The sequence below is a fragment of the Podarcis muralis genome, chromosome 3 (genome assembly GCF_964188315.1).
Source record: "Podarcis muralis chromosome 3, rPodMur119.hap1.1, whole genome shotgun sequence".
Taxonomy (NCBI): Eukaryota; Metazoa; Chordata; class Lepidosauria; order Squamata; family Lacertidae; genus Podarcis; species Podarcis muralis.
In genome coordinates this window covers 49,585,594-49,610,674 of record NC_135657.1, presented here as the reverse complement: position 1 = coordinate 49,610,674, position 25,081 = coordinate 49,585,594, and the positions used below count along the sequence as shown (strand labels likewise).

The 25,081-nt window shown below is 40.2% G+C and overlaps 2 protein-coding genes across 27 annotated transcripts in view; both read left to right on the top strand.

Annotated features, from left to right (window-relative positions):
• The window catches only part of AFDN (afadin, adherens junction formation factor), an 86,810-nt gene extending 71,578 nt beyond the window's left edge, over nucleotides 1-15,232 (top strand). For 9 of the 23 annotated variants that reach the window (XM_077925820.1, XM_077925818.1, XM_077925817.1 and 6 more), the window contains 6 exons: nucleotides 179-1,207; nucleotides 2,681-2,716; nucleotides 5,895-6,029; nucleotides 7,683-8,196; nucleotides 11,314-11,395; nucleotides 13,095-15,232. In XM_077925820.1, coding sequence (XP_077781946.1) covers nucleotides 179-1,207; nucleotides 2,681-2,716; nucleotides 5,895-6,029; nucleotides 7,683-8,196; nucleotides 11,314-11,395; nucleotides 13,095-13,239 — 1,941 coding nt within the window. In that variant the 3' untranslated portion in view covers nucleotides 13,240-15,232. The remainder of the gene's footprint in view (nucleotides 1-178; nucleotides 1,208-2,680; nucleotides 2,717-5,894; nucleotides 6,030-7,682; nucleotides 8,197-11,313; nucleotides 11,396-13,094) is intronic. The other 14 variants (XM_028723906.2, XM_077925830.1, XM_028723909.2 and 11 more) reach the window with 7 other exon arrangements.
• A 2,901-nt stretch (nucleotides 15,233-18,133) lies between these two features.
• KIF25 (kinesin family member 25) overlaps nucleotides 18,134-25,081 on the top strand; it is a 42,404-nt gene continuing 35,456 nt past the window's right edge. The window contains exons 1-3 of one of the 4 annotated variants that reach the window (XM_077925816.1): nucleotides 18,134-18,298; nucleotides 21,057-21,122; nucleotides 24,899-25,021. In XM_077925816.1, the coding sequence (XP_077781942.1) occupies nucleotides 18,224-18,298; nucleotides 21,057-21,122; nucleotides 24,899-25,021 (264 nt within the window). In that variant the 5' untranslated portion in view covers nucleotides 18,134-18,223. Of the gene's footprint in view, nucleotides 18,299-21,056; nucleotides 21,123-22,796; nucleotides 23,568-24,898; nucleotides 25,022-25,081 lie in introns of those variants that run through there. The other 3 variants (XM_077925814.1, XM_028723919.2, XM_028723920.2) reach the window with 3 other exon arrangements.

Here is a 25,081-nt window from a genome sequence, read left to right as displayed (position 1 = left end):
AATGAAAGCCTGTATGCAGTACTTGGAAGTGTTGCAACATGCTGTTTATGAAAGTGTTGATTTTACAGGAAAGTGAGTAAGCATTTCATCATCACTCTAGAATGCTATAAACTGTCATTTGGTAATTTTTTTCTGTATATGAATTCTAACATGTGAAAACTTTTTCTTCTTCTTCAAGCGTGTAACACGTTCTCAGGAGGAACTACGAGATGATAAAGTTTATCAGCCAGAAAGGAGTCGACTAGAAGTTGCCATACGAAAAGATGTGGAATATATTGATCGCAAATCAGACAGTGATCCATGGATGAATTCTTCTGTGGATTCTAGCACATCAAGCCAAGAGCATCTAAACCATTCCTCTAAATCTATCCCCCCTGGTTCTTCTTTAACCAAAACTGGACCTGGTCGCTGGAAAACTCCTATTGTTTCTCAACCAGTATCACTAGTGACTGCCCAGTCCACCAGAACAGACCTCCCTCCCCCTCCCCCTCCTCCACCAGTGCACTATGCAACTGACTTTGATGGGCTGCAAATGGATTTGCCTCTTCCTCCCCCGCCGCCACCCCCAAGCCAGTTGGGGCCACAGTCTTCATCTCAGGTTGCTGCTGCAGAACGCAAAAAGAGAGAAGAACATCAAAGGTGGTATGAAAAAGAGAAAGCCCGTTTAGAGGAAGAGCGAGACAGGAAGCGTCGGGAGCAGGAAAGAAAACTGGGGCAAATGCGTTCTCAGCCACTAATTCCTGCGCAGTCCCTACTTCCTCCAGTTTCAGTTCAGCAGGTGAAACCAGAAAAGCCTTCAACATTGCAGAGACCCCAGGAAACCGTCATTAGAGAATTACAGCCCCAGCAGCAACCCCGAACCATTGAGCGAAGAGATCTGCAGTACATCACCATCAGCAAAGAAGAGTTGTCATCTACTGATAGTTTATCTCCTGATCCTTGGAAACGAGATGCGAAGGAGAAGCTGGAGAAGCAGCAGCAGATGCACATTGCAGACATGCTGAGCAAAGAGATTCAGGATCTTCAGAATAAGCCAGATAGAACAGCTGAAGAGAATGACCGTCTGCGCAAGCTCATGCTGGAGTGGCAGTTCCAGAAACGACTCCAAGAGTCAAAGCAAAAAGATGATGATGAGGACGATGAAGAAGATGATGATATTGATACTATGCTGATTATGCAGCGACTGGAAGCTGAGAGAAGAGCAAGGGTAAAATGAGAGAATCCTTTTAATAAGCTGTTTGTATTCTAAAATGTCTGTTAGCCTAAAAAACAAACAAACCCCACCTTAGATATCACCACAGGATAAAGGAGGACTGGACTCTCTTATTGTCCCTGTCTTTCATTGTATATAATGAAGTTTGGTCTAATCTGTTTTGACTTTGTCCAAGTAAGTGGTGTATTATAAGCTACTAACTGGAAAGCTTGAGCTGAAGATAGCTCTATTTCCAGTTCCCTCCCTACCCCCAGCCCCCCAAATAGCAAGGGAATGACAGGAAAATTAGACATCCTTTCTAATAAATAGATGTTGATCCCTGCTTTGTTTAAGTCTAGTATATGATTGCATACATATCTAGTTGTCCATAAGGGCAAAAAGTGAAGGACTGTCACCTGTATTTTTTTTAAGTAAGCCTAGTTTTAATTCTGCTTAATTTTTGTACATTCATGAAGCCAATGCCACAACATATTTTATGTTCATGTTTCATCTGTCAAAATGCATAGCATGATTTGGATTTTTACTTCCACAAGAGTGATGACGAGGTTCTTTCATTGGTGAAAATACAAAACTACAGAAACTGATTAAAAACGTATAGAAACTTTTTTCACGCAGCAGCATATAAACTAACTCAATGATGATGATTGTATATTTGACAGTGATGAAAGTTAAAAGTGGTGCAATTCTTTATTTAAAGATTTGTAAATAATTGGTCTATAAATTATGCTGCTTTTGCCACAGTGAAAAGCATTTGCTTTCCAAGGCAACCATTTTATGCATTTTCTCAATGAAAGCATTGCTTTCTTTTTCTTTTTCTGTTGTGGCTCACTTTTCTACACTGCAACTTAAATCAGTTTCTTAAAGGCTAAGTGTGTCCTCGACAGATTCATTATATGGTATCTTGTGGTTGCTGCCTCTTGCTTTGTCACACAGCTTTTTTAACTACATTAATATATCATTTAAAAACAAAATTCTTTATTTTGGGTTATCTAACACATTAATCTTGCTCTTTTAAAATCTGCATTATAATTCTTTGTTAGGTGGTCATCTCTGTTGCATAACATCTGCTAAATCATTCCTTTCCACTAGGACTGATAAATTTACATTTTGTACGTTTTAGAAATATTATCCCCCATCTCTAATAATCAAATATTTTTAAAATGAGGTAACTAATTGGCTGCTTTTTTTGCAATAAAAATTGTATATCTCTTTATCCACTTATAGATGGGCTGTGTGTTCTATCTTAAAGGACACAGTTTACAGAAATAACTTGCTTTTTAAAACTATTTTTTACTGATTTATTTAGACATGCTCATCAATTCCACATTAGCTTATCAAACAGTGCTTTTCATTTTTCCTTTTATACAGCTGTAGTAACAAATCAAAGTGCTTTTGGCATAGTGCAAATCTAAATTTATCCTTATTTTCACTGAGCATCTTTCTTTTTCCTTCTCTTATTACCTGCAGCAGACTGCTATGCCAGCAATCTCTGTTCTAGATTTGGTATGTTCTTATTTCTTTCTCTTCAATGCCTTTTTCTTGCTGCTTTTTATCCTTTTCTTTTTAATTACTAATGATCCAATATGCATTGGATACTGCTTTCTAAGTGCTTTATGGCAGGGTGTAATGTGTTAAAGGGCTGTAAGCAAGCACACAGCCGTTGCTTGAGGTATGTTCCTAGCTTTCCCCCCCTCCTGCCTTTATTCTTTAAAAGTTGTGTTCTGTTTGCATCTTTGAATTGTTTGCAGCTGTGTCCGACCATTTATAGGAATAATATATCTAACATTTTCCAAAAATAACCCTTAGCTTTGATAAACATTATATGTAGCTGGGACTGAATGGCTCCCTTCTTTTTTATTGTTGTTACTCCCTTGTCCCGCAAACCATAGATTTAATTAAATTTATTCTAACCATTTCAATACTCAAACCATTTATCGTTTCTTGCTCCCATGATGGATAGTTTGGCATTCACATTAATTTCCTAGAAACTATTTGCTTTAGCGCTTTGCTTTTTGGAATGCTACCTTGAAGTAAAAAGTTTGGAACTCATTTATAGTTATTCTAAATATCTATATAAAAATAACTCCTTAGTTGATCAGTAAGGAATATGCTGCTAGTAAGTAACAATATTGTGTCAGAAGCTAACAGCACTATAATATAGACAGAACTATGCATCTCAGCAGGCTCTCCATGATATATAGCTGTTTTATGAGGCAGAAATGAGGTTCTCTGTACCCTGATCACCTGATCATTTCTTACTTCTGTTTGCCCTGTGATACAGCTTGTGATCTGGCTGGCACATTGTAGTTTCCTTTCACCAGCATTTCCCCCCCCCCCCCAAACAAAACCAGCGTATAGACGTTAAAATAACTCTCAAGCTATAGAAATTTTTCTGTTTCTGGATTTTTGAACACAATCTAACCTATGTCACTCCACATATTTAAAGGGAAGAGATTTAAGCACCTGTTTCCCTGTCTTACTGGAATCCACAGAACTTAAAACTACCTAACATTGGTAGGCTCATGATGATGAATTATATAAAATAGAATTATAGTTAAAAACTTTTGTCTCCCTATCCCATTTAATTTATTTTGAAGCTTCTCTTTAGAGTAACACCACTATGACATTTTGGCATTCACAATTTGAGTCTCTTCAGCAGTGTGGGACATAGTCCAGTAGTTCTCCTTTATTCTTTCATGACATTTTCTGACAGGTTCTTAACTAGATAATATCCACATATCTCTTCAAGGACACTTTCTGAAATCATTTTACTTCTGTAAAATCTTCCCAGTAATGTAAGATGATCTGTTGTGCAGAAATAGGCCCTCCTTAAACATGAGTGAATACTTTTGCACTTACCATGCACTTCATTCACATGATTTTTTCCATGTTAAATGACTGCAAATGGTTCCTTCACTGTGGAAATCCTTATGCAATGTCAAGAAGAACCAAATATATTACTCTAAATAGCTATTCACTTGGGCAGGCTGTCAAGGCCAGATCGATTCTAGTGCCATTTTTTAAAACTCAATGGGCAAAGGGACCTGTGCCTTTTGACTTGCATACCTGGTGGACAAACACATGTAATTCTTGTTTTTTTTTAACAAGTTTTTTTTCTAATTTACACTGTAAAGTACATAGCTGGGTTTTTTTTAGTAGGATTAGTGCCATCTTCAAAAGCTGAGTAGAGCTAGAAACAAACCTTCCCTCTAACACTTTATGCCTGTTGAGCACAGACCAGGTTGAGGGGGGGGGGGCAAGTGAGAGGAAAGAGATTTACGAAGATATTGTACACCTCTACATTTACACTATAAATGTATTTCACTGCTCATTCAGCTAGTTCGTCAGCACTTTAGGAAAGGGGTGGCTAATATGCTGTGCTCCTGATGTTATTGAATTGCAGCTCCAATCATTTGTAACCATTAGCCACACTGGCCGAGGCTGATGGAGGTGTAATCCAGCAACATCTGGTAGACCATAGTCTTGCAATCCCTGGTTTAAGTTGAGGTGAAATGAGGGGATGAAAAAGTTGAGAGGGAATTTTTTGAATTATTATATATAATAAATATATAGAGAGAGTGGGCCTTTTCTGTGGTGGCTCCTCAATTGTGGAATGCTCTCTCCAGAGAGGCTCTTCTAGTGCCATCATTACATGTCTTTAGACACCAGGCAAATTCCTCTTTACCCAGGCCTATGGCTATTAAATAATCTGTGGCCTGTAAAAGTGTGGGGGAGAGGACTGTTAGTATTATGTTTATTTTACTATCAGGTGCCTGTCAGTATGCTTTTTACTATGTTTTATTATGTTTTTATCATTGGTGTTTTGTAATGTGTTTGTAATATTGTACACTGCCCTGAGATCTTTTGATAAAGGGTGGTATAGATAGTGACATAATGATGATGGTCACTACAGCATTTGTGTGCCTTTTGAACCTTCCAAATCCACATTGATTTAAAAGTCCTAATTTTCCCCGCCCTTACGTTCTGCTTTCAAGTGGACCAGCAATTTCATAAAGAGATGTTGATTTCGAACTGAGATTAGCTCTGAGAATTTCACCATTACAAACGAGTAAAAAACAGCAAGTGCCTGGTTCTTCTTGTGTTTGTATCATTGTGCTCTCCAACATGGACCTTTGGTATCTTCTTTCGTGGGGAGCAGAAACTTGCCCCACATTAGATGTTTGTTTGGGTGGGGAGATGCTGCAAGCCTCCAGCCATCACAGCAATGTAGTGGTATAGAAAACAAGTGTAAGTCGCTTGCATTCCCTTCCCACAGATTTAGCCAAAGTGCTGCTCTCCAGATGCTGTTGAACTTCAACTCCCATCATGCCTAATTGTGGCCATGCTGCCTGGGGTTGATGGCAGTTGTAGTATAATGACACCTGAAGGGCATCACATTAACAGCATGTTCTCTAGGGACAGAAGGAAGAAAAGAAATTCCTCTGCACATTTCTTTTCTGTCAGTAAAAAACAGTAGTAATTTTCCAGAATTTTAAGATGAAATACTGATCCTCATCCCATGACCAAAATTTTCCGCTTTAGCAGTGACAAAATAACACCTGTGTTGGACTATGGGTTTTTAAAAAAATGAACAAACCAAGAGTTTCTCTTCAGAATTTCTGTCCTGAGGATTCATTTGCCCTTATTTGGGGAAAAAAAATTGAAGACAGATCTTTGTTAGCTACAGGATGAAGAGCGTAGACGGCAGCAGCAGTTGGAAGAAATGCGTAAAAGGGAAGCAGAAGACAGGGCCAGGCAAGAAGAAGAACGCCGGCGCCAAGAGGAGGAGCGGACAAAGCGAGAGGCTGAACAAAAGGTTATGACCCCCTTGAGTGAAGCAAAAAATATTTGTATGCTTGACTGCTAAGAATTCAATTTTTAATGAATGGTGGATGGACACCCTATTTTATGCTACTGTAGAACAGGTTAGCTCTATGTGCACAAACCTTGAGAGTTACTGCATTGCTTGCTACTTTTATAGTGCTTAACAAGTATTGGATGCCGTATGCTAGCTAAAACAAGGAAGCAGCTCCCATTGGCAGGCTTAATAAATGGCAAGATATATAGGACAAATGCAAAAATAAATATATTACGAGGTTGTTGAATATTTAGCACAATGAGAGAGATTCAAGATGAAATTCAGTCCAGGTGGTTAGAACAAAAGAATGAAAGTGGCAAAAAGGTTAAAGATGATTTAAAAATTAAGAGAAAAAAATATTTTTAAGCTTTTCAAAGGAAGGAAGAGCCATCAGGCAAGGTATGAAATTGTAGAATTCCATGCGAAGGGCACATAGGTGCTCTTTTCTTCACCGTTCACCTCCCTCTTGTTTGCAAGTTCTCCATAACCACCCACTGCCAATATGATTCAGAATCTTGGTGGTCCATTCTCACCATAGCTAACAGGATCCTTAACCATGTAGTTTCACTGATTAAAAGTTTTGAGCTGTCAGCAACAATCTCATAAGGAGCAGTGCAGATGTAACAACCATGATTTAGGGAGTATTTATATATGAACAACTCTTTTCCATCTCAAAAAACGTTCACTTAATCGGCCTGTAGTTAACCATGATTAGCAATGAATGGGCAAATGTAAAATTGAACCACGGTTGAATAGTACTGCTTCAATGGCTCCCTTTACTGTTCCAAAGAATGATTGAGAGAGATGGGGGATTTTTGTATTAGAAAGGAATGAAGGGGTATGGGCTCTTGCCAGGTCCTCAGTCCGTTGTGTGGATTGTCTCTTAAGAGAATGCAGGTAACAAAGCTCATTAAGTATAAAACTTCTCACTATCAGTTGAATGGTAAACTGAATCGTAATGTTTGTTTTCATTGGTCTGGTATGTATGTGCAAGTTATAGTTTGGCATTAACTTTCACTCTATATTGAATATATGTTCAGTATGTTATTTGTCAATAGAGACAGGAAATACTATTTCCCTTCAGTATCAGCTTAAATAAGGGAGTAATATCTGTTCAATCATTTAAATTCAAAGAAGTTGTACTGTATGTACAGTGCTTCAGACACCTTAGAATACAGTTCAAGAAGCTCTATAGAATTGGCAGGGTAGAGCGATACCTAATTTCTAGAGCAGTATACTGTCAAAACAATGAATGCCAATACAATTTTAAAGTGATAACTTGAAAAGGATGGGTAAACTTTAGTGAGCTACTGGTTTTCTTCTCATTAAAAGCAAGGTAGAATTCTACATCAGTTGTATTTAGCCTTATGTGTGCACCGTTCCTTTAAACTCTATGCAGTGTTTGGTAATGTTTAAGTTTAATTTTCTCTGTGAAAATATGTACCATGTCTTAAGTGCAAAGATTACTCAACATTTGAAGAAGCTTGTAAATAATTTATAATAGTAAGCATTGCAAATTTACTGGGTATAAGAAACTGAGTTTTATTTTGTTGGTATAAAAATGGCCTTCTCCGATGTTTGTTTGACCATTTGTTTCCTTTGGGCCCACAGAGGCGACAAGAAGAAGAATATTACAATCGCTTGGAAGCTGAAAGGCGCCGTCAGCATGATGAGGCAGAACGGAGATTGCTGGAGCCCGATGAGCCTGGTCTGTACAGACCTCCGCTTCCACGGGAATATGAATTCCCACCCTTGCCCCCTTCATCTAATGCTCCTCCTCCCCCACCTCAGCGAAACACCTCTTACCTCAAAACACAGGTCCTCTCCCCAGATACGCTTTATACTGCCAAGTTTGTTTCATACAATGATGAGGAGGAGGAGGATTCCTGTCTAGCAGCAGGTCAGGATAAGTACTCCAGTACAAGAAAGTCTTATGGTGACCTTCCTCCTGCCAGCCTTAAGCCACAGCAGCCCTCACGCCAGCCACGCCCAGCCTCAGATGGCATATTTCTTTCCAACTCATTCCAGCCATCCTCGGTCAATGCCAACAGTACTGCTTTCAAAACGAGCCAGCCCCCTCCCCTACCAAACAAACCGAGTTTCATCAATCCCAGCAGCTCAAAAGGTAGACGCAAAATTTTAATTAAGAACCTTTTCTGTATGAAACTCTCTCCACATTTCCCGCTATGGTGTTCTGAACAAAATCACTTTATGATTATATCTCACTTGATCACTGTCCTAAGCATGGTGGTCCGACTTCAGTGCTGATGTGCTACTGTAAATCCTATTTTTAAATGTGTGTGGTCTTTCCATTTTCTTACCAAACTCTCTGTAATTCCTACTTTCATATAATGAAAGCAAAGTGATTTTTTTTATTGAAAAAAATCCCCATCCAACCAGCTAAAAGTACTGTTGGTTTTGGCTTTTGTTCTGTATCTCTTTTCAGCTACTCTTTCTTATTTTCACTGGGTCCATGGTGCTTTCACATTTCTGAGCCACATGTTTCTCATGATAATAGGACATGTGTGTCTGGTTTGTTAATAATGGGAAGATGTTTTACTTCTGCTTATTTGGCATGTATCTCATGTGCAAATGGCTTTAAGAGTATACTACCCAACAACAGTATTTGAAATGTTAGGTGCATATTTGAAGATTCAGGGGAGGGAGGTAAATTAACTTACAAACAATATCAATAAGCATATATTGATGCTTCTAGCACTGGTTGCCTAGAGTTGAAGCAGAAGCTTATTTTTCCATTTCTAGTGCTTCCTCACTAACTTTCTCCCATAAGTTACTTTTCCTGACTTTATTCTCATTAGCATAAATGAATAAACCTAATAACCTTGGCAGAAAATAGTTCCATTATCTGCAGAGCACGACAATTCTAGTGTAAAAGAATTGGGGTGCCACACTGACAGAAGGTTGTGGTTGGTTTAGCTTTTGATGATTTGGAAGATGAAAACCAATTTATTAAAACAGTTACTTTCCTAAGTATTCTCCCAATTTAATTTTGGTAAGCAGGGCTCTTTGAATGTTTTGCCCTTTAAACCACCATGTGTAGTGAGAAGCGGGAGGTCAGCAAGGCTTCTTCAGTTGCTCTTAATGTTATAATAGCAGTAACCCAGAATAGACACCCACCCACTGATGTTATGTACTTCTTTGAGTACCAATAGGAAACCTATTTTTGAACCTCCAATTTATGTGAACTGGTTACTAGATTGTGTTGCTATGTAGCTGCCACACCTGTCTCTATATATGTTACACAGTGCTCACCTACTACATACACTGTAAGAGTTGAGTGCAAACTTAATTAACAAATAGGTAGCTATAATATTTGCTAAAATGAGGGATACAGTATTCCAGCCCTGATGCCATTTAATAAAAATGAATTATTAAAGTAGTTTTTTGTACTTCCTCTACTGATACTAATTTAACAGAAACTGAACACATCTGCTTGAGTAATTTAATTCATGCAAATGATCAGTTGCCAAGTTCCAAAATAAAATTTGTTTGAATATTATAGTGTACATATAAATACTTCATTTCAGCCTGAAAGTGGTCAGTTGGTGGCCATCTTTTTCTAATGGTTGACAGGGAGTCAGTGTAGCACAACATAATTAAACTGAGTTGTTCAAAAAAATACTGCCAATCTTAATCCTTAATCTTAATCCTTACCCAACCCTTTTCATATTTGTGAGAGGCAGCTACATCCTCCAATAAACTACTAGCATCACATTTTAAGATACAAATAAATGTGGGTACATTTTGGTAATATTGAGGAATGCTATGTAATATGATTCTTCACCTTCATTTCAGCACATTCTTGAAATCCTATAAAACAGGTCACACATTTCTCTTGAATGTTTAGTCAATACTGCCTGCATAAAATACAAAGCTCTTTGCACAAATGCAGAATTCACTATACAGCTTGTCATCTCACCATCTCACTAACACATTTCTGTCCTTTAATGAACACTACTAACATATGGCAAATTGTGCTTCTGCAAAACTCCAGTTCTTAAGCTCCTTCCACTGTATTGTTTGGAATCACTTCAAACATTGGTGGTCACAAATTTGGGAATAAAGCTTGATCAGCCTTGACTAAATATACAAATGTAGGTTAGGTGCATTTTTCTGCTGTGCAGATCTTTCAACATTGGAAAAAAATGTTTTTTGGCTTTAAAATTTGGCATAGGACAGAATAATTGTTTGTTATAATTATTTGGTTAACATGCATGGTAGATTCTCTGCATTTTTATTCAGACTGCATTCTTAGTTTATTGGAGAATATATAGAGTTGAATTAAAAATACTATTGGAAGGAGCATGCATTTGTTTTTGTGTAGATTAAGGCTCACAAGACACAACACAGATTATCAAGAGACTTAAAAAAATATCAGTGGAAAACGGACAAGGATTTGTGGCGACTCTAGTGTTTTTCTTAGCAGAACAAAAAGCAAAAGTGAGGGAGACCTTAAAATGTGGGCATGGTGTTGATATTTCACATATAAATTATGTGTTTTGTCTTGTGGCCTTTGGAGAAGATCAGTCTACTTTGTGGGAATTTTATGTGTGAGAACTAAATATAAAGGTGCAGTGCTGTAAAACATATAGAAGTTTAGAGAAAGATAGGACAAATTCCCCATCTCTGAATATATTCTAAAAAATTACTAAATAATTTTGCAGCCTTAGAATACCAGAAAAGTGTCCACACCTTTACAATCCATATATTCTTACATGTCATAAAGCTGGTCAGTGGGTAATATTTAATCAGAAAAAAGCAATAATTCTAGTTCTTTGCCCTCCCTTGAAACTGGAGAGATAATAATCTTGCACCACAGGCTGCTTAAATTCGTAAGCTTAATTGGGGTTTAAGCAGTCGCGTAACTGTATACTGAATTTCCACATTTCAATTTGGAATTCTTAGTTGATTTTGTTGCTTTGTGATGATCATTCAAATGTGCATTTGATTTGATTTTATCACAATCGTATTTAAAAAGTAAAGTCTTAAGGCAAAAGCATTTGACAATTATTTGTTTTAGTAGGATATGTCTCTCATTTTAGTAATCAAGACAGAAATGTATGCTTTGAATCATCTTAAAGGATAGAAAGCACAGATTGAGCCATCTTACTCTATCGAAAAAGCACTGCAGCTTTGTGTGTGTTTGTGGTGGTGGGGAGTAATATTGCCTTGTGGCACTGAACAGAGATTTCATTTGGCCTTGTACTTTTTCTTGCATAAGGCTCAAACTACACTGGATCTACTGGAGCAATTGCAGGCCCACATGAACCCTTCCGGGACCTGAGAGAGAAAAAAGCAAAAAGGTGAAATGAAAAATGCCTTAAATAATAATGGTGAATGTATGTAAGCAGTTTATGTAATCTTGGTTTGAATATTAGATACTTGAAGTCTCAAAAGCGTTTGAACATAAACTTTGTAGTCCCTCCTGTTAAAGGAAATTATTATTTGAAACTTAGAGAATGCCTGACATTTTCTAAATGCTATACATTTATGTGTAAGAACTAAATATAAAGTTGCATTGCCGTAAAACATAGAAACCCCTGCAGCTAAGCTGGTATTGCTCTGCTTTCCTTTGGACCACATCAGTGAGGCCTGGGCAGGCCAGGAACTCCATACACACTGCCCAGGTTTGCTCCCCCAAAGAGGTAATTTCACCCCCAGGGGCGCACTCCATTGTCTCTCAAGACAGGCAGATGTAAACAACCATACATTTGTCAAAAGATAAGACTGTGTCCACAGCCTCACTACAAAAGGAAAAAAGAGGCCGTGGTAAAATCATTCCTCAAGAAACCTTCCCTGAATTCAGAAAATCTTAAGTAATTACAGGCCAGTGGCCAGTCTCACCTTCTTGGGCCAAGGTTCTTGAGTGGGATAGTCGCAGACCAGATCCAGGCACTTTTGGAGGAAACTTATTTTCTAGATCCATTTCATTTGGGGTTTAGGCCCTGTTTTGGTTGCCTGTATGATATCGGTTGGGAGAGTGACCTTTCAGCAGCTTTTGATACCATTGATCATGTTATCTTTCTGCAGCAGCTATCCCAGTTAGTGGTGGTGGCACCGCTTTGTGGTGGCTCTGGTCCTACTTGGATGGTCTCTTCCAGAGAGCAATACTTGCGTAGTGCGCTTCAGTCCTGTGGAGACTTCAATGTGGGGTTACTCAGGGTTCCATTTTAACCCTCATGCTGTTTAACATCTATATGAAGCAACTGACTGGGGACATCTGGAGCTTTGGAGTACATTGTCAGCAATATGCTGATGAAACACAGCCCTATTTTACTACATCTGCAGATGTGGCAGTGGATGTGTTGGACCGTTGTCTTGCCTTGGTAATGGACTGGATGAGAGCCAACAAACTGAAGCTCAATCCGCATAATACTGAGGCACTGTTCCTTGACCAGATGGATGGGAGATTGCCTGCTCTTAAAGGGGTTATACTCCCTTTGAAGTAGCGAGTTTCATAGCTTGGGAGTTCCTCCTGTTCCATTGCTTCCACTGGAGGCTCCGGTGGCCTCAGTGGTGCTGAGTTCCTTCCACCAGCTTCAGCTGGTGGCCCAACTCTGTCCCTAACTGAACAGGGATATCTATGGACTTTTAAACTCTGGAGAGGGTCATTGGTTTGTTTGTTTTTGTCGCTATAGTATGTATTGTTGTGTTTTTATATTATAAGCCACCCTGTGATCTTTGGATGAAGTGTGGTATAGAATTTTTAATAATAATAACAATAACCTAAAGTATGAACTAATTTTGTATAAAACATTGTAGCAGTCTTTACAACAGCACTGACATTTGTACATAATCTGATACAACGTGGACAAAATTGTCCATGCGAAAATAACAACCCAATCCTAATCTGTTTTACTTGGAAATAGGCTTCTTTTATTTCTATGGAATTTACAAATACATATGCAAGTGATTGCAGACCCCAACTAAAAAATATGCAAAGCATCTAGATTTCTGGCAATGTAATACTTCTGTAACATTGAGATATTTCTTTCTTTGCAGTCAAGATGCAGATTTACCTGGTGCACCAGAAAACTTGACTTTTCGGGAACGTCAGAGACTCTTTTCCCAGGGTCAGGATGTGTCCAACAAAGTTAAGGCATCTAGGAAATTAATGGAATTGGAAAATGAATTAAACACAAAATAGGATTAAAGGCACCTTATGAAACATAATCCGAAGAATATCTGTGGGACTAGGGAAGGGGCTGTTCAAGAAGGAAGAAGTGTCCTCTGACAATTGAGATGGAATCTCAACATCTGGATGGTTGAGATTTAGATATGTTGCAATAGCAAGAAAAACATTTTTTCCCCAAGAGCTTGTGTTTATACAATGAAAGCACTGTAAAATGTATTTTAATTATATGAATCAAGTGTCATTATGTCCTTTCTCCACACCCTTTCCTTTCTTTGAGGGTTTAACTACTTCTGCAAAGGTCCTGGGTCACACTTACTGAAGAATTGTTGCTTCCTTGTCTTACAAAAAAATACTTTGTTAGCTGCTAAAGAGAAAAAGTGGCTATAGCTTGAACTGCCTAAACTAAACTCTGCACTGGCTTGTTGCACTCTAGATTGTTTGATTCAAAGTATGAGGTGGTAAACAAACAGTTTACTAGCATATCACTGAAAACTTGTGGTTCGAGTCTGGGTTTCCTTGGATATTCTCTTGCAGTAAAAACAGAATTGAATACTCTGAAACTAAAAGGGCTGTGTTAGCACATTTAATCCTTAGACACAGAGTGATATCTATATTCATACAGTTATGGGGACATGAAATACTTGACTTGATTTATATTGGTGGCAGTCCAGTGATGTGATAAAACCTGCACCCTGGATTTTCCAGCTCTTCTTCCTTCATCACTACATTTGAGCTGTAAACCACTTTTAAAACTTGAGTTGTGAAATCCTTGGTAAGAGCTGAAGGAAGAGATTGGTAAAATATAGATGGACGCATAGGAATGGTGTGTGTGTGTGTGTGTGTGTGTGTGTGTGTGTGTGTGTGTGTGTGTACACGTGTAGATTGAGAATACAGTGTTTTAAAACTATGTAGAAATTCCAGGTTTAAGCAATAGGGAATAAGTTTCTTCTGGTAGCTCCCGTTGTAGCTAAGACAAAACCAAAGTTAGATGTTAAAAGGACTAGAAGATTTCCAGTACTAATAGATAGCATATTAAGTACTACTTGCAGAGGGACATGGTTACTATTACTGTGATGAGAAACATGAAAGTATTGTCTGCCAAAAATAGTTTTACTGCAGTGGCCTGGCAGCGCATCACTTGGTCCTTCATGTTGAGAAGTGCTAGTCAAGCAGCCTTTGGTTAACTAGCATCCTCTTTCTATATATTGTAGAAAATATTGGCAGTTCAAGCTATCTTTCACACTATATTGCAGCATTATTTAATTTTTAAGCAGTTGAAATCTTTTTTCCTCCCACTGTTCCTGTATGGCTGATGTTGAGAATAAGGACCTCATTAGAGTTTGTTTCTCATTGTGTGATGTTTAAAACAATATATTATATTGTGATTCTAAGCAAATTTTCTATTTGATAAAGCCCTTAATTGGGTTTTAGATGATTTTTCTGTATAATATGTTATCTTATAAATATATATTTAGGGAATTATGCACACTTCCAAATGCAGAGGGTAGACTTTCACTGCCTTAGAAATCACTTTTAATAAGAGTTGTATGATAAATAAATGCAAGTTAATGATATTAAAATTGGAGTGTAAATATTTTTTTTACATATTTCAGGTTTCTTATTTGAAAGTGTGCTTTTACCGTTCACCTGTTAAATATGAAGTAGGAGATGAAATTGGTTGAAAGTGTTAATGAAGGATTTGCATGCTTGCTATATCTGTTAATCAGGAAAAGCAAGCCTCCCCCAATTTATCTTGAGAACACTAGATATTCTGTGGCTGGAATACTGTTGCTGCTAGAACCTAAGCAAAGAAATATCACTTACCATGGAGTGGATTTGACTGCTACTGGGCATTCAGGCCACATGTGAATATGAGTAAAAGTGCTTTTCATAACTGTCTGTGCATTATTATGAAAAAAAAAGAAACATCAAAACTGCTGTAGTTTCCCATTTCTACTGTATTTCACTTGCAACCTATTTTTAATAAACTTTGTATTGTATTTAACTTTGCACTGCATAATGTCTGTATCAAGAGTATTTGTTCAAATCACAAATGTCAATATCTAATTATTTTGTTACACATTTACCTAAAATATAATCAGAGACACAAAGTGTGTAATTGAACTTTAGCTTTTGATAACGCTATAGAATCTATAGCATAGTATAGATGAATGTCTGTTCAGTAAACTAGATTGGCAGTGAGCTGTTTTTGCCACTTAAAGGTAAAGGTAAAGGGACCCCTGACCATTAGGTCCAGCCGTGAACGACTCTGGGGTTGCGACGCTCATCTCGCTTTATTAGCCAAGGGAGCCGGCGTACAGCTTCCGGGTCATGTGGCCAGCATGACTAAGCCGCTTCTGGCGAACCAGAGCAGCACACGGAAACGCCATTTACCTTCCTGCCGGAGTGGTACCTATTTATCTACTTGCACTTTGAGGTGCTTTCGAACTGCTAGGTTGGCAGGAGCAGGGACCGAGCAACGGGAGCTCACCCCGTCCCGGGGATTTGAACCGCCGACCTTCTGATCGGCAAGTCCTATGCTCTGTGGTTTAACCCACAGCGCCACCCGCGTCCCTTTTTTCCACTTAAGAACTTGTAAAATACCAAATTATTGGTTTACGTATTAGAGCAGGGATGGGGAACTGGGTAAAGCAAATGGCCAGATCCTGGGTTCCTTAACTGTCTGCGGGCCATATTGGATGAGTGAGTTCTGCCCACCTCTCAATCCCCTGGTGTCACTATGTCATTTTTCCCCATTTGTAGCATGACAAGCTACACCACAAAGGAAAATCCAGGCCCAGCAAAGTGGGCTTAAAGTTACCACTGATAGGCACAGACTTCAAGCTCTACTTTCTACTGGGATTGGCTGAATTGCAGAGTTTCTCATGGTGAACTCTATAGTGCAGCCAATCTCAGCTAGCGGGCTCACAGTGCCAGTCAGCTAATTGACAAGGGAGGTTTGCCAATGCATAATGAAGAGGGCACTTTAAGGCTTCTGATGTGCATTGGCAGCCACATCTCCACCTGCCCCATCACCTGACATCATATAATGACATCAGGTGTGGTGTAGGTGGCCATAGTTGAAGAAATTGGCCTCACAGACCAAATTCTGCTGGACCTAATAAGGCTCATGGGCTAAAGGTTTCCCACATCTGAATTTAGAGGTGGGAAATTCTTATATACAGCATATTTAATTGCAGTTTGGCTATAAACCAGGGGTGGAGACCAGGGAGCCTCCAACCCGCAGACCAAATTTGGCCTTCGAGGCCATTTTTCCTGGTGCTATCAGCTGAGGTACTTTGTTCTTCAAGCAAGCAAGGGACAAGCAAGTGGAGAAAATATTAAAGGAGCCAGTACAATATGCCTCAGTCTCTTTCTTTTCCCCCATCCAATGCCTGGTTCAAAGAAGTATTTTAAGGAGGTCCGTGCTCAGATGGAAGTGGGGAATGACTTGAAGCTAACAGTGTTTGAGGCAATTCTACCCACACATATACCTTAAAGATAGCTCTGAACTGGAGTTTCTAAGAATTGGCCTGGGGCAGGGTTTGAAAGCAGGAGGGATTTGGGCAGGTGAGCGGGGCAACCCACATCTCATGTGATTGACAGGTGACTTGTTCGCATCCACCTGTCCAAGTTAAGTCCACCATTGAAAATTTTCCTTTCGGAAAATAAGTGTGTGCACATCTTTGGACAGAAAGTAGGGGCTTCAGGGCAGTTATATCAAGCATTGGGAGTTGCCAAGAAAGTTCTTCTAGTTATCTAGTCTCAATAGAAGATATAATCTGGGAGATCTCAAAGTGCTGGAGGGTCTTAAGGCAGAAACAAACTCCAAGATCCACATAAAGTCATTTTCATGCACATTTAAATAACCCAGCAGGCATAAAAAAAGAAGCCTCTGGCAATCTAAAATGTGTAGATGACCTTAATCTCTGACAGGCTGTTTCATTCCTGGTTAGTTGTGTGATACAGATTAGTGCTTGCCTAATTACGATCTTGTTTTATGCAGAACTCAGTGCTACACTCTCATGCCTACCCAAGGTTCCTGATCTAGGCTTTAGTAACAGGAGGTGTGAAACTAGCCCCCTGTGCCCAGTGGCGTAGCGTGGGTTGTCAGCACCCGGGGCAAGGCAAGTAATTTGCGCCCCCTAACCCGTGGATTTGCGCCCCCTAACCCGTGGATTTGCCCTAACCCCAGATGTTGCGCCCGGTGCGGCCGGCCCCCCCTGCACCCCCCACGCTACGCCACTGCCTGTGCCTCACATCCTACTCATTCCTTTGTCAACTTCCTGGCTGGGCTTAAACTTTTGCTAGAACGAGGGGAAATCCGAACTGAACAAGCGTGGATAAGAATCCTCTTCTCATTGTCCTGCTACCTGCCCACTGCCAGCTATTACTCAAGGGGAGAGGGGTTGAAGCAGGCATAGGCAAACTCTGCCCTCCAGATGTTCTGCGACTACAACTCCCATCATCCCTGACCCCTGGTCCTGTTAGCTAGGGATGGTGGGAGTTGTAGTCCCAAAACATCTGGAGGGCCGAGTTTGTCTATACCCGGGTTAAAGGATTGAGAGCCTATTTTGCCTAGTTGAAAAAAAAGAGGTAAAATGCAGGAGGCAGCTGCTTCCTCTCGCTTTGCAGGCACCACCCTCCTCATTATATTTTAAACCCAAGTATTGACAATATCCTTGAAATGCAAACGCTGCTCCGGCTTGGCCGATGCCCCTCTCTGTGCCTCCTGGGCAAAGGGTCTCCGCTGGAATCACCAGCAGAGAAATCACAAGCAGCTTCTTTAATCCCCACTCGGCTGGGTCCCTCCCATTTCCAAGCCCGGCCAATCGCGACGCTCTCCCTTCCCGGAAGCGGAGACGGGTAACCGTGGCAACCGCTGCGAAGCTATGTCCTTGGCTGCAATTGGTCGATTCAAACGGGCTTGCCAGAAAGAGTGCGGCAGGGAGAAGAGGCTTCCACCCCACCCCTCCTGGACCAGCAAACTTGCAGGATGCGGCCCGGGGATGGGATAAGCCTGAGCTTTGCGTCGCAGCAGCGGATCCGGCAGCTGGAGCAGAAGCTGCGCGTGAGTCTCTGGGAAAGGGGTGCTTGGCAAGGGCGAAACTGCTCGGGCTTAGAGAGGGGGGTGACCAACTTGTCCTTGTGGCTAATACACCCTGGGTTTAGCGCCATCATCCCTTCCTTCATTCCTCCTTTCCTTCCCTCCCTCCCTCCTTTTATAATAAATATCGCAGTGAGATGAGAGAGGGCAAGAACTCCTGCAGCAGCTCCCTGCCTGCATAATGCTGGATTTACTTATAAGCTAAACAAGCTATAGTTTAGGGCCCCACTCACTTGGGGGACCCAAAAAAATTTAAAGGAAAAAACAACTGCATGTACGTTTCCAAAATATAAAAACAAATTTTTGTTATAGCCAAACGCCAATGTGTTTGCATTATTAAGTTTGTTATGAATAAAAAATCATTTTAAGTTAGAGATTATTTCACTATTAACATACTTCTTCTTAATTGTATTTCAGTTCAACAATTACTTTGATGAAATACATATTTTGTTATATGCAAATGGCTTTAGATATCATATATTCATCACAAAAAAAACAGCGACAATTTGTTGTTGACATAGAACAGCTGGACATATAAAAGGCCCCATTGCCTTCAGTAGCTTCGGGCCTTATCAAAACTAAATCTGGCCCTGCCTGCATTTGCTCATTTTTGAAGGGAAAATGAACCATAGCATGCTAATCTTTCATATGGGGAACTGTGTTCTGGATCCTGGTTAAGGCCAAAGCGTACTGAGGCTTATGTGTGTCAGAGAAACAGAGTTTATATTGAAGAGTTTTGTCTGCTTCATTTTAGTGCACCAATTAGTACACCTGTGACAAAATGTTGCAATGTGGAGCACTCCTGTTCAGCTTTCCAGACTGCTATTCTTGCCCCATTCTAGGATATTCCATTCACACCCCTGCAGCCAACACAGACACATTTTGTGGCCACTGAACAGGCTCAGTCCTTATTGAGTTAATGCTGTGGGATGCCTCCTTAAAGGTCCCCCCTCCTAAATATTTTTTTGTACCTGTCTCTTTGGGTCCCCCCTGGGCATTTTGATACTTCCTTCTTGCTTTCAAATGACCCTCTCTGGACTACACTGTTGCTGGCGGTCTCATAGAATCATAGTGTTGGGAGGTACCCTGAGGATCATCTAGTCCAACCTGCTGCAATGCAAGAATATGCAGCTGATCGAACTTGCAACCTTGGCATTGTCAGCACCACGCTATCCAGTCAGTGGCTTAGTTCACGACTGGAAGAGGTAACGCTTTGAAGGGGTTCACGGTTCCTCTAGCTGTAGTTAGTGTGCTGCTCACACAACTGTTTCATATAACATATTGAGTGGAGAGTGAGTTTGCACTTGTTGGTAGCACCCTCTTCACACTGATCTGAGCAAAGTTTATGTTCATACAAGCTGTGTGCATAGACTCTCCTTGTGTGATCTGCATCCTGCTTGATGAAGATATTCAATATCTGCAGGTCAGGAAGCTGGGCATCAGATGCATTCCTCTTCCATATGTTAAGGGTATGTGGTATTGCTGTGCAGAAAGGACTCGTGGAGAGCTGCAACAAGACCCCAGTATCATGCCAAACACTTTTGGAACAAGGATGTGCACATTTCAATGTGATTTTGACATCTTTTGGACAGAGACAATGAGGATGAACACACTTTCCCCTACCCCATTCATGTACGCTTTTGAAGTTGTTACATTTTAAATACACAAATGAATGGATATTTCCTCTTTGGAGTAGAACTGAACAAATCTGCTGGCAATATAATCTATTCCCTTTTGTAATCCCTTCATATTTTCTGGGGCTACCATTCTTGAATCCTAAAGGGCAATGCAGTTAAATAGATGGGGCCCAATGAGGCTGTTTTCCACACTTCCTTCTCCAATATGTTTGTACAGTTGCCAGTGGTAGTTCAGAAATAATATTACTGAAAAAGAGGGGAAAGCACAAAGAGGTGGATGCAGTGATGGCACACACATTTTTATGAGGAAAGATTTTTAATAATGATTTAGAGCTGTTGTGATTTTTGTTATTAAAATGTTCTGAGAAAGTAGTGACATAAATCAATGCAGAATAATACTTGGCCCCTGTCTTAAATCGTTTCCATGTTACAGGTGTCAGTTAAAAAAAACGAACCCACAAACTCCCAAATTGTGTGATAAGAGTTGAGCTTTAAACTACATATCAAATAGCTGATTCTTAGTGTATACCGAAGGGTTCCTCATACAAGTTGTCCCTGAGGCAAGGATGACCAGAGAGTTTGGTGTATTGTAATGGCTCTTAGAGGGACTCGGGTGGCGCTGTGGGTAAAAGCCTCAGTGCCTAGGGCTTGCCAATCGAAAGGTCAGCGGTTCGAATCCCCGCGGCGGGGTGCGCTCCCATCGTTCGGTCCCAGCGCCTGCCAACCTAGCAGTTCGAAAGCACTCCCGGGTGCAAGTAGATAAATAGGGACCGCTTACTGGCGGGAAGGTAAACGGCGTTTCCGTGTGCGGCTCACCAGAGCAGCGATGTCACGCTGGCCACGTGACCCGGAAGTGTCTCCGGACAGCGCTGGCCCCCGGCCTCTTGAGTGAGATGGGCGCACAACCCTAGAGTCTGTCAAGACTGGCCCGTACGGGCAGGGGTACCTTTACCTTTACCTTAATGGCTCTTAGAGTGAGAAACAGATACAGTTTGGGATCAGAGGAGTTGCTAGCAGTAAATTAAATTGGCTTCTTGTATAACTTACTTTATCCATTTAAGTTCAGGCTTACCATGTTTTCCCAGACAAAGCAAGAACGGATCATAGTGCTAGAAACAGAAAATGCCCTTCTGCATCTCAAGCTTGCAAAAGTAAGTACAGTATAAGGTACTCCATTTCCCCATCCCACTGTAGTATACACATCCCCCCACCAAGCTTTCAATTTCAACCTATTAATGGGTCAAACCTATGTAAATAAACACACTGATCCAGGAAGCATAGTTCCACAATCTGAGTTCACTTTACAAATGACTTCCATCTAATATCCATTGACCAGGAAGATGTGCTTGCCAAAAGAGAGTTACTGACAGGTTGCTGGGGAATGGCCATATCTCCAGGCAGGGCTGGGAGAGACCCCAGTCTGAAATTGTGGAAAGCTGCTGCCAGTTAGTGGAGACAGTCCTGGGCTAGATGAATGAGTGGTTTGATTCAGCATAAAGCACCTTCTGATGTTCCCAGGTTTCTGAAAAATGTGTATCCTGCATCTGGTTCCTGATATTAGATCTGACTGGTGCAGATCAGCATAATACAACTTGGATGGAGATGTATCTTCTTATCCATCTTGCAGCATGGTTTTGAAGGTATATTCTCATCAGTTCCCCTGGGTTGCTATGCATTTTTTTGTGTATTACTACATCTTTCAATTTAAGCAGAGTAAAAGCCATCTGTCAACCTACAGGCACAACTAAAACATTAATTACTGTAATTATCACCTGACACAGCTCTTCCTGAACAGTTGCTGCTACCTAGAATAGACAAGGGCCTAACTCACAAGTCTTTGGATTTAGCTACGAACATTATAATACTGGCTGTTTTGTTTTCAATCCTTTCCTCATTATTCTCCAGGGTAGAATAGGCATTCCCCCCCCCCCCCACTGCCAGTTCTGTGAGTTGTAATTTAAATAAATGCTTGTTGTTTTGGCAATCTAATCCAAATCAACCACCTTATTTTCAACATTATGCTCCTTGTTCTCCTCATAAGGGCAAGACACCTACTTTTTACAGAAAATGCTCCTGCCTTGTATAGATAGCTTCCTTGAGCCTTCTCATTAACCATAATGGCATCCTCTTGAATTCATTTGTATGTTTTCTTACCTGACATTCTATTAGAGAGAATTCAAGGCTACTGGAAATTATTTGATATTTGATCCTCCCCTTTAATTAATACTGTCATTTTTAGGAAGTGCAACATTTCAACATTTTCTGCTATGCTGGTGCAAATGAAAATCTGTGGAGCTACATGGGGAGACACTATTAATGCAAACATTTTGCCATGTGGTGTAGCCTCTTTGCAGCTGTGTTTCAAGTGATTGCTTGCAAGAATGAATAAATGATGGGCCACATGTTACAGATTTTTCATGTACCCTCTTCTACCGGAAAACACATGAGGCAGATTATTCATGTTTATTTCACAATGGAAAAACAATTCAGATATAAAAACACATTGTAGCGTGTTGGTGCTAAGCATGGGTCTCTGCAGTAAAGTTTCTGTATGTTCACATGATGTAATAAATACCTGCTTTCTAGATTACCAGGTTCAGATTGCATAACTATTATAATGGTAACTTATGCAGTGGTCGACTGATCTGAAGTAGTACAGTGGTACCTCAGGTTACATACGCTTCAGGTTACATACGCTTCAGGTTACAGACTCCGCTAACCCAGAAATAGTGCTTCAGGTTAAGAACTTTGCTTCAGGATGAGAACAGAAATCGTGCTCCAGCGGCGTGGCAGCAGCGGGAGGCCCCATTAGCTAAAGTGGTGCTTCAGGTTAAGAACAGTTTCGGGTTAAGAACGGACCTCCGGAACGAATTAAGTACTTAACCCGAGGTACCACTGTAATCTTAATTGTCTCATTCAACATAGTATTTTTGTTATTGTTAAGTGGAAGAGGAAGAACAGGTCTAGTGGAAACCACCAGTGTCTGAGAAACCTTTAAAATATGACAATACGTTGCTTCTTCTTTATAGCTGCCTTAATTTAATTTTCAAGCCATTGTTGAGCATAGTTGACACTTATCCTTGCTGAGGGATTTTGCATCTTGCACTGCAACACTGCTAGAGATTTAGAAAACTTGGAACAGTTGGAGGCTGGGCCCGCATTAGGGCAGACTGCAGGGATTAGTGGTAATAGCAACTGTCAGCCAAGAGGTTCTAATCTAATGTGAGACTGTAAATTACTGGGTGACCTCATGAAAGTCTCTTGCCCTTGTGGAGGCTTGGTTAACTCTTTAAGGATAAAAACAGGGATCAACTGAAACAAAATAGAACTTGACTGAAAACCAGATGTTGCCTTTTGAGCTCAGCTTCCCTGCGAGTACTTACCAGAATAACGTGCTGGAGAAATATGATGACTGCGGTGCTTCAAAGTCTTCACAGGGATCTCTTCAAGAGCTTACAATTTTATCTCAGATGAAACCATTTGTGACATGGACTGCTTGCATCTTGACACTTAGCTTGCAAGAAACAACCATCAAAGGCAGGTAGCAGCTCTGGCGCACACCAAAGGGCACTGACTGGCCTAGCCAGAAAAGGATGGTGAGCAGCTGAAGAAATGACTTGTGCTTGTATCTGGATACTAAGAGGTTGCATTTAGCTGTCATGGCAATAGATCTAGTTTATGGGGGGGGGGGGGTGATTTAAACCATCATTTTTCCACCGCTGCCTTCTCTCATTACAACCTCTTGTTTTAATGCATATGTTGTGTAACATAATACTTCCTTTCTGTCCCTTTTGAACCTGCTGTCAATCATTTTCACCCAATTGCCTACAGCAGTGGTTCCCAACTGGTGGTCCATGGACCCCAGGGGGTCTGTGACACCATTCACAAAGCAAAAACTACCATAGAGGTATCAATGCTTTCAAAAGTAGGGGGCTTAGTTTTTTAAAAAACAGGAGATCCACAATACTTAGCTAATTGTGAACTACTGGCCTACAGCATTTAGTCTGGTTTTGATCATAGCCAGTCACCTTACTGAAAAAACAAACACACACCAGAACCTTTTATTTGATCTTCAGCTGTAATCCACAGACCACTTCAGAAAAAGAACAATATCAGATCCGTTGGCCTTTTCAGCAGTAGGGTATGCAGGGGGTAGCAGAGGCTTACTATGGCTTACAGCTGTCATAAATGCCTGCATCTCATCAGATTTGTTACATGAAACTTTAAAAAGAAATTGTCAGGGGATTGACACAGATGCACCTCACACAGGGCATGGAAGCTATGCAATAGAAACAATTTTGTGCACAGCTGCATATGTCTTGATGGAAATCTACCAGAAAAAAATAATGTATGTATTGAGCTTGAGAGTTTCTACATATTGGAAAATATACCAACCTTCATTGTCCATGATAATGTGGAGTAAAAGATTAAATGACAACAGATACTTGGAAAGTGGCAAGAATGTTAGGGTTAAATGAACTCATCTGCTCTCAAAATTGATTTTCATTTCCCCTTTCTTATGAATAGAAATGGGATTTCAGAACTTTTTAATATAAGAAGTCAAATGTTAATCAATTCATTGTGTCTACAGCTATAATCTCCCACTGCTGACTTAAGTGGAAGACTGTCATTCATTCAAATAGACAACCTTTTGTGAGAACCTAGTTAGAAGCTGAAGGTGATCAAACATTTCATGCATAAAGGAAAATAGAAAAACTAGGGGTGGTAGAAAACCATTGCTTCATGTGAAAAATTTCAATTCCTCACATCCAGCCTTTGCATAAAAATACAGTGAACTTTTATGGGTTATAACACTTGACTTTCTGAATGTTTACATTTTATGTTGTTGGGCTTTGTATAAATCTCCAATTGCCAGTCTGTTTGTCTTTTTGAACTATCTGGGTTTTTTATTTTTATTTTTAAACAGAATCAAGGAATTATTGGGAAAATCTCAGGCGAAGAAGCAAATGATAGCTTTGCTTATTATAAGCAGCAGAGGTGTCATGGAAGTGTCAGATCCGTTATAATCCAGCTGCATGAAGCCATACAGGTAAAAGCACTCAGACTGCAGTCCTCGCCCTACTTACAAGCAAGCTTGTTTTCTGCTGCT